The 19,111-nt window shown below is 44.3% G+C and overlaps 2 protein-coding genes across 2 annotated transcripts; both read left to right on the plus strand.

The window, feature by feature from the left end:
- The first annotated feature begins 1,018 nt into the window (after positions 1-1,018).
- On the plus strand, positions 1,019-8,900 carry LOC118510815 (alpha-tocopherol transfer protein-like). The gene is made up of 6 exons (XM_036053134.1): positions 1,019-1,478; positions 4,440-4,534; positions 4,596-4,749; positions 7,946-8,250; positions 8,319-8,469; positions 8,539-8,900. Exons 1-6 carry the CDS (start codon positions 1,295-1,297, stop codon positions 8,574-8,576), a joined length of 927 nt encoding a protein of 308 aa, XP_035909027.1. The 5' UTR covers positions 1,019-1,294; the 3' UTR covers positions 8,577-8,900.
- On the plus strand, positions 5,755-12,825 carry LOC118510814 (probable cytochrome P450 9f2). Its single transcript, XM_036053133.1, has 2 exons — positions 5,755-7,348; positions 12,292-12,825. The coding sequence occupies exons 1-2, from the start codon at positions 5,978-5,980 to the stop codon at positions 12,505-12,507; spliced, it is 1,587 nt and encodes a 528-aa protein (XP_035909026.1). The 5' UTR covers positions 5,755-5,977; the 3' UTR covers positions 12,508-12,825.
- Positions 12,826-19,111: the final 6,286 nt, after the last annotated feature.

Consider the following 19,111-nt stretch of genomic DNA (forward strand, 5'->3'; position numbering starts at 1 on the left):
CGTCTTGAGGAACGTAGGATGACCCCCAAAATAATTGAATAAATTAGCATTTAACGTCATGTATGTATTTGAGCTTTTTTTATGTTTTTATTATAAACATAAATCTAGTTAAATAATATTTAACACACCTAATAGCAGAGGCGACAACGGGGCCGGTCTTCATACGGCAGGACCGGGTTTCAAATCCCATCCGGACCGTTCCCCCGTAGAAAGGAGTGACTATCTAACTACGTAGAATCATTAAGTCTTGAAAGCCAGAAATGGCAGGCTTGACCTACGAGAGGTCGTTAGGCCAAAGAAGAAGAAGAAGAAGAAGAGCGATTAATATTTAACATGTATAGAAAGAAAATGATCAATCATTTTGATTGTTTACTATATGAAACTAGTTACAGTTGCTTATTTTGACTAAACGGCAATGATCAATTATTGTAAAATGCATATACAACTGTTTTGAATTTGTTCGTAATTTTCCGTGTCGAAAGACTCATTATCTTCAAATATTCCCCTATTTTAATCTTGCTGTTCTCGAATACTAGCTATGAATAATTTTCCTATATTTCTATATTTTATATTGCATTACCTCATCTCAACCTGTACAAGATGAATTATCAAATTCTCATGCTGAATCATGTTTATAATTTTATATGATATTTTTATATTTGTAATCAAAAAACATTTATGTATAAGATCCTGCTCTAAATTCAAATCTTTTTAAACTTTAATCTATATCAAATACTAAAAATAAAATTTCCTTACTTTAGAAAACTAGATCAAATATTAAGATGATTCAAAAGCGGTATGAGCCGTTCTGCAAATTCTAACACATTCGAAAAAGAAATTTAGCTCTATGTATAAAATAAATTAAATGAAACATTTTTATTCTATTATGATATTACTTTAAAATTGTTGAACTGTGCAACTATTCCTCACAGCGTGATTGTCATTTCCACCCGATAACACCACCGAGTAACCCTGCACTTGCCGCGAACAAAATAGTGTTGCACGCTTCCCGCCTGGCTCATTTGGTCGTTGAAATCACCCGGTGATCGGAGCGAGCTTCAAGCCCGCGCGAATTCTAACACTCTCTCCCTTAACAGTGCTGGTAGGCAGGTGGTGTGTTCCAAGCAAGAAGCGAAAGAAAACGAAGTGTGATTCTGGTGAATTCTATATTGCTGGTGCCATTTGACGCCCTCGGTTCTGGGTGTAGTGTAATCCACTCTTCGTGCGTTAACTTTAGCGTGTAACCAAACTCAGCTAAACACGTGGCCCACTCAGCAACAGAAGCAGCAGCAACATGGCATCGTTAAAGTTTGATGACAATAACGTACCCTATCTCGACCTCGGCAACGGCTATCGGATCGCACTGGAAGGTGACGAGTACTCCGATGCGAAAGCGAAGGAAAAGGCCGCCCGGGAGTTGCGCGAAACGCCGGATGTGGTGGAGAAGTCGCTGCAAGAATTGCGCTCCCTGCTGCAAGGTACGTATCGGTACGATGTCGGCCACACGTAACACTAACCGCCGTGCGTGCTTAGAATGTGAAGCGAGAATGTCTGGACGAAATTGGAACAGCAGTAGTAAATCGTAGGCGTAATTGTTTTTAAAGCCTAATTCTCATTGCACCCAATAAGGATGTGTCGGTGGGTGATTACACAAAACAAACTAATCGAAAGCAAGGTTATGTCCGGTTTGTTTTGTTGCGTGTCGTCGCTTAATTTCTTCCCCAACCAACTCCAGCTAACAACAACGCCACCTAGAGAAGAATTTTGTGGATCAGGAAATCCCGAACAACGAGAATATTCGGTTCGGCGTTCGAATATAGCCTTGACGTTTCGCCAAACGGATCACAAGATTGGGTGACTCTTTCCGGTGAAGCGATATTTTTTTGCGTGGTGGAGTGATATTCAAATGAGGTTACGAAGAAACAGGTTCCTAATAACGGTTTAAGATTGTGGCGTTTTTTTTTTAATTTGTTGGTCGGGATGGATGAACTGGGTGTTTGTTTCAATTTAGTAGCGTCTGATGGCGAATTTTGAACCGGGAAAAACCAACCGACTTTTTAGAGGTTATTAGCTTAAGATTTTAATGGTCAATTATCAAACAAAGCGTGATAAAAGTGAGTCAGAGTCCTAACGCGCGTAACCCGCACAGACCTTTCGACGAGGAAATCGACAAATAAGCCATAAATTGTAAACCTTCCTCGTGTGGTGGCGATCTTGAACTTGAAGCGACTCGCAACCCGGTTGGCTGGCAGTGAGGTGTAATTAGTCGTTACAGTGACGGAACTATTTTTGCCTAGCCGCAGCAACGGCCACCGTCTCTAAAACCAACCCTAACCACATTGCTAACCACATCCTCCGTGTGGTGTGGCGGTGGCTTCACTTTCAAGGCAGACGACAACTGCATATGGAGGTAATGTGGTGCTACTATTTTTTTCAAACTCGGTTGCAAACATTTTTCAAACTCGCCAAACCGATCGTTATCATTGAAAAGGCGGACATTGACACTGGATAGTCACCCGAAAATTCCAACGATCGATCCCACTCGTACTGACGTCGAAAGGGCGCCGGATGTTTACGTTTGCCGTCCCAAAAAACACAAAGCGCGTAGCCAATCCATTTTTACATCTCATGCTGGGTTGTCTCTCAGGTGGCTTTCTTCCACACACCTCGGAGCTCGTTACGCGATGACAGCTCCGTGTTTCGCGATTGTGTGTGTTTGCCGAGTAAATGAGCTGGCTCATTGCGTGAGTCGTCATTAGTTTCGCTGTTTTGTTTTCGCTTTTTCTGATGGCCCTCTGGTAATAACAATTGTAAATTAGCATCCTCACGATGGAAGTGATGGATCGATCATACGCTGGACGGGTTCTGGACCGTGCGGAAATCGGCTTTAAATTAAATTATTACCTATTAGAAGAATGAATTGCTTTGTTTGAATTTGTAATGCGAAAGTGAATTTTATAGAGCCGCTTTAGCGCTTGCTTTCAATGGACATGGGGAGGTACACTGCGTCTAGGTGTCTATAGAGACACCTGATGAGATGAGAGTTTGCAGCAGTTAAATATTTTATTTTCCTTTCTTGAGCCAATTTTGAAAGGGTAAAATAATGATAAAATATAGTGACAAAAATAGCTCAAAGAAATCGCTTACATAGGAGGAATAGGTGGCTCAGGTATCTCTTTGATCGATGGCTTCTTCTCAGACAAGGGCAGCGAGCGTTGTATAACATTGTACGTCTAGTTCAGAATATTGTTCACTGTAGGGTGCATACTCAAATGCCTGAGTTCGAAAATACCACAAGAGAAACTTGAAGCAGTTGTGATCAGTCATCAGACTGGGAAAAAAACTCTCAACATATTGGGTCTAAGGATCTCCAAACCAGCTGAAAACGGCAGTGTATTTCGGCTTTAAGGGTAAAGGACATCATACAAAAGACAGCGCTAGGAGGATAGGGATTACTTGCTGCTGAGATTATCATAATTTTTGGTAGTATTCATGTTATTGTAAATACCTTAGAGAGCCTTGGAAACACAAAAAAACCATTTGTTGGCCTTTAAAAAATGTTATTTGAAGAACCAGAGACTACATTTAAATACTGGGCATGATAAAAATTTAATTTGAAGAGCAAGAAAGGATAGCAAAACATAAAACCTTGGAAAACCCCAGTTAAGTTCTAGTTCTTATCTTGATAACTCAGCTATAGTCCCAAGGTTTTGTAGAGCGGTCACCATAGATGTACATCATAGCAAATTCGCTCAAGAACTAAAGTGTCTTTACAGTAACTGGACGCAGTGTGTAAGACTGCCAATTGATGTCACCCACTGCTACACCTGCACGGGTGCAATTATCCTAACGCTCATTACCGATCCATGTTGTCCTAGGGGTCAACAACAAACTGTTCGCGAAACCGGTATATTGAGATGCGAAAGAAAACTGCCTCTGTTCTACTCACCTACTCAACCGCACTAGACCTAGCCGGCCAAACCGAGTCGCCTAGCCGAGCATTTAATTTCCATAATCAATAACTCCACAGCACACAGTTGACCTGTGGAAGAGTATTGAGGGTGCAGAGCGGTTGATGCTTACATTTAACCTTCCTCCAATAGATCAACATATCCTTTGGGTAATCACACGGCTACAGAGATCGATTGAACTTGCACTACCTGTGCCGTCATTGAAACACGCGCACTGCACTTGACACTTGATCGCACGTTGGCCTCCTCCCCACCGGGAGGATGTAGATCACTAGACGACGCACGCCACCAGCGTTATAATTAAACCACTGTACTTTGAACATGAAACAATCGTGCACAATATTGAAGCCGGCACTCGGCACGACCTAATTAGCCTCCGGGCGATAATAACACCAGCTAGAAGGCAGGAGTGGAACCGGTTTGTTCTAATTCTCGTCCATTTTGATGTTGTTGTTGCTTCCATTACAGAGGAAAAGACTCTTTACGTCCCGATGGATAATGATCCGTTCATGATAAAGTTCCTGCGGCCGTGTAAATACTACGCACAGAGTGCCTTCGAGCTGGTAAGATTGCAGTTTTTTTATGATAGAGTTTTGTTTCACTAATTCTTACTCTCCAAAATAGATTAAACGCTACTATCGCTTCCGGAGCAAACATCCGGACCTGTGCGACGAGCTGTACCCCCGTTCGGTGAAGCATGTGTACGAGGAAGGATTGGTCCATTTTCTGCCGATGCGCGATCAGCACGATTCCCGCATACTGGTGCTCGAGTGTGGCAGTAAGTACAGCGCGAATCAAAAGACATCAAAGAGTCATCAAGCGACGAACCTTTTTTCCCTTGTGTTTTCTCTTTTACACAAACATATGATTTACTACTTAAGGTGTGTTTGTGTGCATGCGTGTTGTTTTGGAATTTAGTGTGCGTGTGATCAAAGCTCGTTCGATGCTTCCACCCTTTAGTTCTATTCGCCAGTTTCTGATGCTCGGTTGCGACGAGCAAACAATCATCAGAACAGATGGTGAGAAAAAAAAGCGCATCAGATGGCGATAAGCTGAGCTGCTTGTTCACTCTAGGCAGTTGTTATGCGGGGGGGGGGGGGGGGGGGGGTTACTTTGGAGCGATAATATCTTCACGGATATACACTGCTTTTCAAACAACATTACTACAATGTTGATAAGAAGTGGATACTGCATCAGGCAAAAGAACAGGGTGTGAACCGAAGGCAGATCTATTACAGCGATGCTTCCTGATCGTGCTATTGTGCGTGTAAGGAGTTTGGGATTCTCATTTGAGGAAAACATTTGAAGTAATTAACCCGTCAAGCAACATCCTACAAAGTCTAGTCTGGATGATATGCAATCTTCAAGATCAATCTCGATCTGTGATCAAGCTTTTTGTGAAGCGATTGATGCTCGTGTAGGCAAGAATAAACAAGCTCTGGTTATTCGTCCAATTGTCTTGTTAAAAGTTAACGTTGAAGTACAGCTAAAGCTTCTCGAAAGTTGAATCAGCTGAAAGATCAAATAATCCTCATTATCCCCTAAGTAACACGCTCCTTGATTTATGATTCTGATGCAACATTTGCTGATACTTTCTTTCACCTTCCAAGAGGTTACAGACAGCTCTCAATATGGGCATCGGCAAAGGTGACTCGCCGCTAAACGTGCAAATCATGCCTCGTCCACTTCTTGCAAACTCATTGCCCAAAATTCAACACACTCACACACACACATGCGCACAGTGGCGCATAAACCGATGATAATTCATTATCTACAAACGACCAACCCCTGCGCGGAATTCTCGCACTTTGTGCTGCGGATTAGTGAGACTTGAATTCGGCAACTGTGCATGTGTGCGTACATTCGGTCCAACCTTCAGCATGGTTATGTTATTTGGGAGGTAGAGTCGCTAGAGCGTTAGTTCTGTGCAACACGTCCAGCAAGCAGCAAGTACAACGAATTTTGGTGCTCCATCCCGAGTGATTCATAGACATTTCGTGGCGAGAATGTTCCTGCTGTGGGCGTTGCCCCTGGCACTGTATCTGTTCTATCGGTGGAGTGTAGCTACGTACGATTACTTCGAGAAGCGCAAAATCCCATACGTGAAGCCGGTTCCATTTTTCGGCCAGGTGTGGTCCTTCTTTACCCAAGGAAAGCATGCAGTCGATGTCGCCTCGGAAGGGTACTACATGTTCCCGAACACACGCATCTCGGGTGTGTTTACGCTGCGGACACCGGCCTATCTGGTGCACGATCCGGTATTGTACAAGCAGATGGCGATCAAGGATTTCGACCACTTTACCGACCATGTGACGGAGTTCTACCCCGATACGGATCCGATTCTTGCCCGTTCGCTCTTCTTCACCAATGGAACGCACTGGCGCCAGCATCGGTCCGGTTTGAGTCCGGCCTTCACCGGGAGCAAAATGCGCAGTATGTTTGGGCTGCTTTCGAAGATTGCCGGTGACGCGATGGACCGGTTGGTGGTGTCGAGCCGTGGCAAATCGTTTACGATGGAGCTGCGTGATCTGTACTCGCGGCTCGGGAACGATGTGATGACGTCGATCTCTTTCGGCGTGGAGGTGGACTCGCTAACGGACCGTGACAATGAGTTCTTCCTCAAAGGAAAACGGTTGGCACAGATCGATGGATTGCCGGGGCTGAAGTTCCTGATGGCTACCACCATTCCGAAAGTGTTCCGATTTTTAAGGCTCAGTGGGCTGTACAAGGACGTGAACGAGTTCTATCTGGATGCTGTTTCGAGGAACATAAAGCTGCGTGAAACGAATCGTATTACCCGGCCGGACTTTATTCATCTGCTGCTGCAAGCACGCAAGAATACACTGGGCGCGGAGAGGCATGACGATGAGACGCTTGAGAATGCTGGATTCTCTACCGCGCAGACGCATGCCGTTGAGCAGAAGGGAGAAGGGAAGCTGAGCTGGGAGGATATCGATATTGCCGGAGCAACGGCTTCCTTCTTCTTTGGAGGCATCGAGACGACCACGACACTGCTGTGCTTTGCGAGCTACGAGCTAGCTTTGAATCCGGTGATCCAGGATCGGTTGAGAGCAGAAATTGATGGAGCGCGGGAAGAACTTCCGGATGAGAAAACCCCAACGTACGAGGTCCTGCAGAAGCTGAAGTATCTGGACATGGTTGTGTCGGAAACGTTGCGTCGTTGGACACCTCTTGGGCTAACGAATCGCAAGTGCACTAGAGACTACACGTTCACCAACACCGATGGCACCAGGGTCACGATCGAGCGTGGTCAGAATGTATCGATCCCACTGAAAGCGTTCCATCTGGATGCAAAATTCTATCCCGAACCGCTCCGGTTCGATCCCGATCGATTCTCGGACCCCACCAACATTAACCAGGACGCGTACGTACCGTTTGGGACGGGATTGCGGAACTGCATCGGATCCCGGTTAGCGTTGATGCAGGCCAAATGCATCCTCTTCTACACGCTCTCGAACTTCATCATCGAACCGAACACCAAGCTGACCATACCGCTCGTGATTGATGAAACGTCAGCCGGGCTGAACGCGAAACATGGCTTCTGGATGAATTTGGTTCCACGGCACAGCACCTAGCGGAGCAGTCGGTCGCAGTAGTGATCGTGAGATAAGATAGCGGACCTGATAAAACAGTACCGGCCCGAACTGGTTTATATTATAAGTAGTAGCGATGTGAGTTTGAGTGTGTGTGATAAGAATCCATTCCCTTTTTTGGGCTATCTACTTGGACGCTACTCACCCGTCCAGTGTCTTGCTTTTGGACAAATTTTGGACAGCCGACTATGTGATACAAATGTGATCGCGCAATTGTTGAAATAAAGAGATGCCAACCGACAAACCACTCAGCTATCTTGATTTCGCTTGTCTGCCCAACCCGTCTTCTTCTTCACTGACTTCATTAAGAAGCCATCTGTTTCAATCTGGAACTGTTTTTCTTTTCTTCCTGCCTCACAGAGAAATGGAAACCATCCAAGGTGTCCCTCACGGATCTGTTCCGTGCGGTACAGCTCGCACTGGAGGCAGGCATGTACGAGCCGCGGACGCAGCTGAACGGTGCCGTCGTCATACTGGACATGGAGGGACTGGCGCTGTCACAGATTATGCAGTTTACGCCAAAGTTTGCGGCGATGGCACTCGACTGGATTCAGCAGTGTACGGCGATGCGCTTGAAGTCGGTACACATCGTCAACAATTCGTACCTGTTCAATATGCTGTTTGCCATTTTTAAGCCCTTCCTGACGGAGAAGCTGCGCAAGCGGGTAAGAATAGCTAGAAATTTGGCCTAGGAATCGCATAGAACAATATTTGAGTCTCGATTTTTTCGCAGCTATTCTTCCACCAAAAGGATTGGAACTCACTGACGTCTCATGTCGATGCTAAGTGCTTGCGTCCGAAGTATGGTGGCACCCTGGAATGTCTGGAAACCGACGGAAAGCTGCTCGGGGAAATGTTTGAGCTGTACCACAAAGAATATGAACGTAAGATAGATATTCCCGATGAATCCTGTACAGTATAACGAACAGCTTTCCCATTTCCTTTCTTTCCAGTTGCCAACTCTTTCGGATACCTCCGGAAACAGGATTAGCGGTGTACTGGGGAGAGAGTGTTTGTATCATAGACGATCTTTTTAACGAGCTAGCGTTTTAAATATTAAACAGGAACAAAGATTGTGATATCGAGCATTATCAAATGACAATCTTAACAGCCTCTTTTTATCATGGACGGGATGATTCTTGGGTTTTGTGCGAGTGTTTCGTGTACTTATTAAGTGGTTTTTAATTAGGAGTGACGCTAGCAGAGTAGCGTGGAATAGCGCCATTATTGTTTTGTATGTTTGACAGTGCAATATCTAAGTCAATGACTAAAGACGAATAAAAAAATCAAGTGGAAGGTTCTATGTCGGAAAGAAGATAGAGTTGTTAAATATTAATGTCGTCTATAAAGAGGAAGGTTTGAGGACATATTGGAAAGATGTAGGAAGCATCTATCGAATCAATCGGAGAACCGAATAAACTGTACTTCACTGGGTACAAATGTGACAAAATTATGATTATCCTGCGTTTTTGGCGGAGAGATATGAGAGATGTTGTCCAACTAACGAATCTAGTCCTTTCCAGATCCTTCCTAGATAGGGATGATGACGATAATGATGATTTCTATCCTGATGTAGATTCATAGGATTGGGTTAACACTATTTCCGAAAGATTATGTTTAAGACAATTTATTCCAAAGTTTGCTGCCATGGTGGGATGTAGTATGAAGTTGGTTCTGTATAATAGTTGTTAGTACATAGGGCCAACCCTGGGCTAGTAATTTGAGCCGACTGATCACTTAGTAAACTATGGGACAATCAGTATCATCAAGATGTATCTCTCGTCTGCTTCTTCCTTGGCACTACAACCTCGAGAGGTCGTGGGCTGTCATTTTTGGCTTCCTGTGATTTGTTTTCATCCTTAAGCTAGATAGCTAGTCCTACATTCGGAGAGGTGATCTGGTTTGGATTTGTTCCCTTGTTCTGCTGTGTGAAGGCCGGCGCCATTGTCGCCATCTGGCTTTCTCGTCTGCATATCTATTCACACGGCAGGACCGGGGTTCAAATCCCACCCAGACCGACTACTATCCGGTTGACTACTTTACTACGGGTAAAATTAAGTCACAGAGAGCCAGAAATGGCAGGCCGAGAACAGTGGCGGATCAACCTAGGTGCGGAAGGAGGCGGCAATTAATGGGGCCTCAATTGCCATTCCGCTCGGGGCCTCCAAATATCTCGACGCGCCACTGGCCGAGATCTCTCAAGGTTGTAGTGCCAAAGAAGAAGAAGAAGAAGAAGAAGAAGATACTATTTAGACCAACTTCTTAGCAATATTGAGATTCTGAGCCACGAGAAGTCTGTCAATAATCTAGAGGTCTTCGGAACTATTTAAGATTTCGAGTCTCCAGTTCTTTGATGTTTTTGGTGTCGCACAGGCCACCTTTGAACTGAATTATAGGAGTTCTAAAGACCGAAACCAATTCGTTCGAGATATTGGACATCTACTCTGAATTCTGATCTTCCAGGAAGATGTTTGATTGAACAAGTATATCATTCTTATAGAATTTAGATTTATATACTACATCTCCTACACTGGTCTGTGCTCAATTGCCTTCACCCTATGCCTTTACACTCTCAGATATTCGTAGGAACCATTTGCACCTCACCAAACTCCATCGCTCTCAGCATAAATATTGTTTTGCTCACACATGTTTATCCACTTCACTTGCCACCAAACATTGTCAGTACCAGTCCGATAGCGTCATGATAGCAAAACGGACAAAAAGGCCCCCGGGGACCTATATTTGTCCATGCTCGCCAAACATTACCACTTGCGGCCATGCTTATCTCGCTCTCCCAAACATCAGCACCACTACACAGCCAATCATTACATCATACAGTCGTGCGTTACACCTTCAACCCGATCATATGGTTCCGCTGCAGCAGTTGTCCGATTAATCCTCACTAGCCCAGGGCAAGCTCTAGAATTTCTCAACCAGCCAGGGGTTTTTGGGAACTAATCGAGCTAGATTGAAATTGCTCCACCCCGAGCGCGCTCTTCACGGTAGCCAAAAACACGATCAATTACCGCCAACCGACAGCTCTATCTCCGCGATAGCAACCACGCATCCCAAAATTTGCCTTCCGTGGTTTTTTTACCTCCGTTTTGTTGTTGATCAATCTCGAGTGGATGCATTGCTGTAGTGGTGGTAAACAAGACCGCGACCACCACGACGACAACGACGGCGGTGTTGATTGCCGAGACGGCGACCTTTGCAAAGCGGCAAGATCACCACAGTCGCGAGTCTGTTTCGGGCGCGAGCGGGAGCACGAGCGTGCGCGTTCTCGCCGAACATCATCGCCGTAGGTCTAGGTCTAGGTCAGAATGTTTCTACTGTGGGCGTTGCCCGTCGCGTTGTATCTGTTCTATCGGTGGAGTGTGGCAACATACGATTACTTCGAGAAGCGCAATATTCCGTACGTGAAGCCGGTTCCGTTTTTCGGTCAGGTGTGGTCCTTCTTTACGCAGGAAAAGCATGCCGTAGATGTGGCGTCGGAAGGGTACTACATGTTCCCGAACACACGCATCTCGGGTGTGTTTACGCTTCGGACACCGGCCTATCTAGTGCACGACCCGATACTGTTCAAGGAGATGGCGATCAAGGATTTCGACCATTTTACCGACCACGTGACGGAAATCACGGTAGAACACGATCCACTGCTGGCCCGATCGCTCTTCTTCACTAACGGAGCACGGTGGCGCCATCATCGTAGTGGGCTGAGCCCGGCCTTTACCGGAAGCAAGATTCGCAACATGTTTGCCCTGGTGGCCAAGAGTGCTGGTGATGCGATGGACCGGTTGGTGGTGTCGAGCCGGGGCAAATCATTCACAATGGAGCTGCGTGATCTGTACTCAAAGCTGGGCAATGATGCAATGACGTCGATCTCGTTCGGCGTGGAAGTGGACTCACTAACCGACCCGGAGAACGAGTTCTTCCTCAAAGGGAAACGCTTAGCGAAAGTGGACGGACTTCCGGGGCTGAAGCTGCTCATGACTACAATTCTTCCGGGGCTATTCAAATTCCTAAGACTTGGTGTGCTCTACAAAGACGTGAACGAGTTCTACCTGGAAGCAGTCTCAACAAACATTCGCTACCGCGAGCAGAACTACATCAAGCGTCCCGACTTTATCCATCTTCTGCTGCAAGCGCGCAAAAACCAGCTAAACACCGAACAGAGTGAAGACGATGAGCTCCAGAGTGCCGGCTTCTCCACAGCCGAAACACACAGAGTCGAGTCTCAGAAGGAAAGCACGACGACGGAGAAGCTCCAGTGGCATGATATAGACATAACGGCCGCAGCAGTTTCCTTCTTCTTTGGAGGCATCGAGTCGACCACAACGCTGCTCTGCTTCACCAGCTACGAGTTGGCCGTGAATCCAAACATTCAGGCACGACTGCAGATCGAAGTTGATAATGCCCGGCGGGAGTTGGTGGATGGCAAAACGCCAACGTATGAGGTTCTGCAGAAGATGAAGTACCTCGATATGGTTGTCACGGAGGCGTTGCGTCGTTGGGCTCCGTTCGGTCTCACTAATCGCCGATGCACCAAGGACTACACGTTCACCAACACGGACGGCACCAGGGTCACGATCGAGCGTGGCTTGAACGTATCGATTCCACTGAAAGCGTTCCATCTGGATGAGAAATTCTTCCCCGATCCGCTCCGGTTCGATCCGGAACGGTTTGCCGATCCGAACCTGATCAACCAGGACGCGTACGTACCGTTTGGGACGGGATTGCGGAACTGCATCGGATCGAGGTTAGCGTTGATGCAGGCCAAATGCATCCTGTTCTACTTGCTGTCTAACTTTACGATTCAACCGGGCGCAAAACTGACCATACCGCTCGTGCTGGATGAAACATCGGCTGGGCTGAACGCAAAACGCGGCTTCTGGATGAACCTGGTGCCGAGGTACGTTTAGCCGAGCCTTCAAGGTTCGGCGTGTGATAAGATAAGAGTCGCGGAACCAGGCGTTTGTACCGGAGTGCCGGAAGATATGTGGCATCGATGCTACTGTTGCTCTTGTGTCGCTATATGTGAGTGTGTTTGTGTGTGATTGTGATTGCGTATGTGTGTTTGTGAGGGAAGCGTTGTCCATATCTCGGGGATATCCCCCAATACAACCAGTGTCATAAACGTTCCTTTAATCGTACAACAACAAAAATGTTATGCACAACCTGTTGTAGGTTTTATGAGATGAAGAAAATAAAAGCACTACGTTTAGAGTTAAAATCTTTAAGTTTGAGTTTTTACTGGGAATCACCTGTAGCATCGGCACTTCCGCACCAGAGACGTTGCGGTTAATGTAAACAAAAATATGGAACTAAGGTTGGAGCTAAAAATAGACTCCGCGTACTGTTTTTGGACGATTGCGAAACGACACGCATACAATTCATCCCCGTACTGATGCCGCTGATTGATCGAGGACACACACATACAATGTGTGTGTGTCTACAATGTGATCTTTTTGTGATTTTGTTTCCCTAGTGGGGCTAGGGTGACCACATGTTGGGCCATTTGTGTGTTGAAGGGGGGATTGTAAGAGCAAACCGAATTTGATACGGTCGAATGCTTTGCCAGGTGGAACAAATTACAAGGCTGGGCACTGGTTGGTGTGGTTAGAATATATTGAACACTCTTCTTCTTTATAGATGATCAGTAGTATAAGGTCACTAGCATTTTTTTCAAAAAATCAACTCAAATTTTCTCATAAACGTACTACTTCTCAATGTAGAGAGCAATTGCAGTCTGGTATCTACTGTTGTTGAACTTTGGCGAATAGGTGCAAAAGGATGTTGACGCACCTTATCTAAGAACTGTTTACCGAGCAACTACTGCAGTCTGCGTTCATCTGTCTGGCAGCAATATCACGGCTATCATGGGTGTTTCTGATCAGCTGTTTAGGATGTCCTGCCCTCATTGACCAGCTGTCTCACTTTCATGCAGCGAAAGAGATTCATCAGGGTCTGGTGAGCTGTTCATGTCGTTAGAATGGTATCTCGTAAAGTCCTTTCCTGTTGTCTATATAAACAGAGGAATTGGCAGACGACGGCGCTAGACCGTGAGTAGTATCAAGAATAGTTTCAGCGAGTTATATAGACCGCAAACGGGTTATAGCACCCGATGAGTAAGTAAGTAAGCCACTGAATAAGCTTTTCCAAAAAAAAGAAATATAATCTATTTTCTATTACAAATGACCCTCATTATGGATCTCACGCGGATTTTTGGCCGTCTGACTGGATTATTTAATTAAATGATCATTCAGCGACGTTTATTTCATTAAAACATGCTTTGAAAGTGGGTTAAAATATAAAATTATCTCAAATTCATTTCAAATTGCACTCATTTGTAACGGTCATTGATGAAAAATTTCAAATTGAATCTAAATTTTTAAATTTATGTTGAAATATTTCAACTGCTCGACGCTAGCTATTGTGCCTTATGCTAGCTACCACTAGGTGGCGCTATATGCGCATTCTGAACAATTTTAAAATTTAAGAAAAATTCGATTAATAAGAAAAGTTTTCAAACAGTACCGGAAAATAATATAACTAGTTTAAAATTAAATGAATAAAGAGAAAAAAAACTTGATATCAAATTATTTGCTCGAATAATAACAAACATCTCTCATTCGAACCCTATTTAACCAGTTTATGTACTGAAAAATTGATTAAATTTACCATTTCTTAGCTAGATTTCGTCTCAGGTTTTGTGTTCTTATTTCATTTCTATTCTGTGTTTTTTCCGGCAATTTGTTAGCGAGTTCCGCATCCCCACCAGAAGAGACTGCTTCCACTGCCCCAACCGACGCGATCAGTTTTGGGGTGGCAGCAAAGCCACCACCAACGGCTCCTACCGTGACTTGTAATTGCATTGTAAAAGGGGCTTGTCCCGGAACCTGCAGGCGCCTCGGACATTAAGGATCCGCCGAAAGCTGATGATCATTTTCCTACTCCTACTTTCTATTCGTTCTCGCTCGCGTGTGTGTGTGTCTGTGTGTGACCAATTGGAGCGGACTCGCTCGAGTCAGAATTCTAATAAATTATTCTTCCCGCTTCATCAACCAAACCATCGGGCGTAGAAGTTGATTAACCTCCGGTGCCTGTTGGAAGCAGATCGAAAGGGTGTAGGTAACAACACATTCTCCTATCGATCAACGGTGTAATCCGTGCAAAGAAGAAATCCAACTTTTCGAAAGGAACTCCGAAAGAACCATCGCATCAGGGCACAGGTTACTGGCATTCTTCTGCTTGCTTCATTCTATCTATCCCGAGAGGGCTCGCAAGGGTTCAACTATCCAACCTGATGCCACGTAATCGAAGAAAGATTAATTGATTTTCTAGTTCACGGATCCGATTTACCCTTCACATAAAGCCACTCAAAAGTTGTGAGCCATTGTTGTGAGTCCGAACGCTTTTTTTGTTTCGTTTTACCGTAGCTCGATCGGATCGGACCGGTCCGCGTGGACCTCTTCGGCCACTACCGGAATCGATCGATCGCCGACCGCGATTCTGCTCACGTTCGACTTGTAAATTAAATGTTTGAAATTGCATTGCACGGTCACTCTGGACCTTCCGTTCCCTTGCATACCGCCAAAGCCGTGTGGCGTCGCATCATAAGACGCTGAGTGTTTTGATTTGTCGCCAGCGTTTGGGAACCGTTTTCCATATGCATCAGCGACGGATCATCGTCCATTCTTTTGGTGCTCACGTGAGTCACGGCTCGCAAATCCAAAACGGTCCCACAAACCCAGCGCCAAACATTCTTTCTCTCGTGCATATTTATTTGTCTAATTGGTCTTGTGTCGTTGGTGGAAAAAGTTCCTTATTCGGACTTCGAAGATGAGCAGGAAATTTATTCATATCTGCTTGCCGGGGGGACATTCGATTTGGTATGCGCAGAACTTATTTGATTTCGATGTCCGTTTCTGTTCAGGACGGTGTCGGAACGGTGAAGAACGCACATTTCATATTCCATGCTCGTGCCCGGCCGGGACGCCCGCAGTCAATTCTTCATGCAAGTTCTGGTGGTGGCCGTTGCGTTGTGTTTCCAGTTCGTGTTTGTTTATTGCTGTCCTGTGACACTTTCCAACCCGGGGGTGGAATCGATCACTCGCCGATGTATTACAAAATGCGCCGATTGTCGTTGCATCGTGGCAAGCGATTTATTGGCATTGAATAACTGTGCGAAGTAAATGAGGAAGATGCTTGTGTTGGATGTGCATGCTACAAGGAACAGGGAAAAAGAACTTGCACAAACAGATAGAGAAGTTTGAGGGAAGATTTATGTAATGCGCTGGTGAGATACGATGACGCTAGAAAATAGATGGTTGAATTGCCATTTTATTAAGACGTTAAGGAGTTCTTGGTGAAGACAGGGTGGCTTAAGCAGGTGCAGGGTTTCACTTATTTTGAAGTCCAGTTCCATATCCAGAAAAGAATTGAAAAAAGCAAACTTGCATTGAGTTGCTGAGTTGAGTTGAAAACTTTATTGGTTTATTGTTTTCACCATTTGACCACAATTAATAGGTTTTGAAAACCTTGGGAAACCTAAATTCGACTTATTTGATTAATCATAAAAAATCATATGATTCATGTGAAGTAAATCAAATGCAAAATCAATTTTAAAATAATTAAAAATAGAGAACACAAAATCTCAGTTTCAGAATTAAAATTGATATCAGATAATAAAATTACAATAAAAAATATTTGTTAAATATAACAAGATCTGAATATATTGATTTAAGTGTATCACAAGCTTCAGAACACAAAAACTAAACCAGTTTTCCACATTAAAAATAAGGAACACAAACTGGAATTATACATGTTCATAATGAAAATTGCTATAAAAATGAAGTTATGATAAATATATGAGTAAAAAAAAATAATATAAGAAAAGGATAAATGGAGACTTAAAACAAAACAAAACAAATAAACAATGAAAGAAGCAAAGTGCATGAAAAACAATAAATATAAGGTAGTATTATAGCAAAAATATTTAAAATAAAAATAAAAATTAATGTTCCGAAGTAATAAATTAAAAATGAGAAACAATTCAATTAAAATTAAACTACACGATAAAAAACGACTCAAAACTACACTTAAACAACAAATACAACAACAATAAAATTCATAAAACATTACTAATAATATAAAAATAGATCGTAGTAAACCATAGTTAATAAAAAAATAGAAATTACCCTTAAATATTATAAAAATAAAAACCCTAACTTAAGAATTGTTACAAAATAAGAAAAATAGATACAAAAACAAAAGATTGATTCATAACAACAAAACAAATAAACATAAAACAATAACAAAAGAAATAAATAATTGAGTGACTTGAAAAAAATCAGAATATTGAAGAAGCCACAGAAATAATCCTTCAAAAGCTCCCAAATCCTCCTGAAGTCACCCCTGCAGTTCTTTCGGTGACTTCCCACCCTCATTTGCATCCAGCGCGAGTCCGATTCCGATTCGGTCGTTTGAACCGATTGATATATTTTCCTTCCTTTCCGATACATGATTGGTTTCGTTAATTATCCTGGCGAGAGTCGAGCCGGATCATCTGGAAGCCAAAAACGCTCCTCAGAACCGTAACACTTTCCGAAGAGGAGCTGAGCTGAGACTGCCAACAAACGACCAATTTGCATACGCCCGAGTATTATGAGATTTGGTTTCCGTTCCTGGAATAATAACTACTTTATGGTGATTTGGCGAACGAAAAAAAAAATTCCGCACCCAGCACATAAAAAACCATTCCCGGGGGCTTATTTATGCGCGAGTGCAATGACATCCGCGAAACGCGAAGTGGAGAATCGGAATATAATTAATGCGTTTCGCTTGATGGACGGACACTGGTGACAGTTCTGGGAAGAGGGTCGAATCGATTGATCGTCGAATGGGGTACAGCTCAGGAAGTCCTAGACCTCCAACCTTCGGCATAGAATCGAATTCCATCACATACCCGGATCGGACCGGCTGGCGGGAACATTCAAACAAAAGATTTCTTCACCCACCAGCCAGCCAGTAGTGCGCGAGAACGTCAGCCACTTCCTGTTGAGCAATGCGAACGAACCTACATTCCGATGGGGAAAAGCCGTCCAGCGTTCCCTTCGATGGTCCCAAAAATTCCCAGAATATTTTCCACACCAACCGCTGCCGGTCCCGGTTTAACCCGGGGCTGTGAAATTGTGTATGCAATCACTGTCACTTCCTGTCCAATCGGTATGGCCCGATCTTGGCCGATGCGTTGCTCTAGCAGGTGTACGCTGAATAATATTCTACTTTTATGCGCGATCGCATGTGCGTGAGGCTCTGGCCGCGAGAAGCGTGTCCACGGCAGACACAAGCCTTTGCTGCTTGGCGAAGGTGTGGGACTGTGTTTTATGACTTTTCGCCACAACAGTACCCTTGCTGGCACACGCTTCTTGGACCGGTTGGGCACGGTGGGAAAGTCAAACAGCACTGTTGACGACCCTGACGGCGTCAGCAGCGGGATCTCGCTAAACCCTTCTGGTCCCTGGAGTCCAAGCGTGTGCAAATATTCACATAACATCGCGTAGAGCTTTAGCGGGTCGATTGATTTCCGCACGCGTTTCTGCGCTTTCACAACAAGGCAACGACCTCAGCTTGGGAAGAAAAGAGGTTAAAATGGAGAATAGAAATTGGGATAATGAAGTTCTTGGGACTCTCGAGTAACTTGTTATACATCGTAAGGATCATATTGATCTTCTTGCTGAGGTGATTTTCTTCCTGTTTGCAGGTCTCTGAGATAGTATTTTAGTCAATTATCATCTCCATCTCTATCCAGTTCTCGATAACGTCCTGCCCGGCCCGACGCTTGATCGAGAATCACCGGAACACTTATAAAATCATGTCCATACATTAATTGTCTTGGAATATTGCATTATCCAAGATGAATTGTCCCTAAAACCATGCTGATGTCTAGTGTCGGCCAATTTCTAGCAGTCCAGAAGGATCATCATCCAGATTTGTTCGCAATTTATTTGACCGTATTTTTGAACGATACTTCACCAGTTTCCTCATGTGATTGTCCAGAGCAAGCAGAGGGACCATTCAAAGAGCTCTATCTGTTCCAGTAACTTATGTGATGCCCAGTTCTTGGTGGCCTCAGAATTTTTCATCCCTCAGGGAAGTTCTACAAACAGTAGTAATTCGAGGAGAATTCCTGATCTCGAGAACTTTGTCCAGCATTCTTGTAGTTTACTCCGAAGAAGAGTTTTCTGAAGATCAATCGCTGTGGATTCTGAGTTCATAACTACATATTTCGAAGATGATCTTCCCTGTATTCTTGGGGGATCCCATAGCCAAAAGAAAAGATCAAAGACTGGGGGACATTGAATAAATGTAGCTGGCACGATCCGAGTCCTGAGAACAGGCAAATCCTAGAGCTCATCAGCGTTCAATGTACTTCTCCGAGGTGTTATGCATATGTATCCATATTAATGGAGATAGCAAGTCTTTTACATACAGTATAGCAATTATTCTACCTCCAGGAGGTCC

The sequence above is a fragment of the Anopheles stephensi genome, chromosome 3 (genome assembly GCF_013141755.1).
Source record: "Anopheles stephensi strain Indian chromosome 3, UCI_ANSTEP_V1.0, whole genome shotgun sequence".
NCBI lineage: Eukaryota > Metazoa > Arthropoda > Insecta > Diptera > Culicidae > Anopheles > Anopheles stephensi.

What these genes read in the sequence shown, in the direction of transcription:
- LOC118510815 (XM_036053134.1), top strand. Translation starts at nt 1,295, where the DNA reads ATGGCATCGTTAAAGTTTGATGACAATAACGTACCCTATCTCGACCTC. An exon ending in ATTGCGCTCCCTGCTGCAAG is followed by an intron (nt 1,479 to 4,439) that starts GTACGTATCGGT and finishes CTTCCATTACAG; the next exon opens with AGGAAAAGACTCTTTACGTC. An exon ending in ACTGGTGCTCGAGTGTGGCA is followed by an intron (nt 4,750 to 7,945) that starts GTAAGTACAGCG and finishes CCTGCCTCACAG; the next exon opens with AGAAATGGAAACCATCCAAG.
- LOC118510814 (XM_036053133.1), top strand. Translation starts at nt 5,978, where the DNA reads ATGTTCCTGCTGTGGGCGTTGCCCCTGGCACTGTATCTGTTCTATCGG. An exon ending in CGGACCCCACCAACATTAAC is followed by an intron (nt 7,349 to 12,291) that starts CAGGACGCGTAC and finishes AACCTGATCAAC; the next exon opens with CAGGACGCGTACGTACCGTT.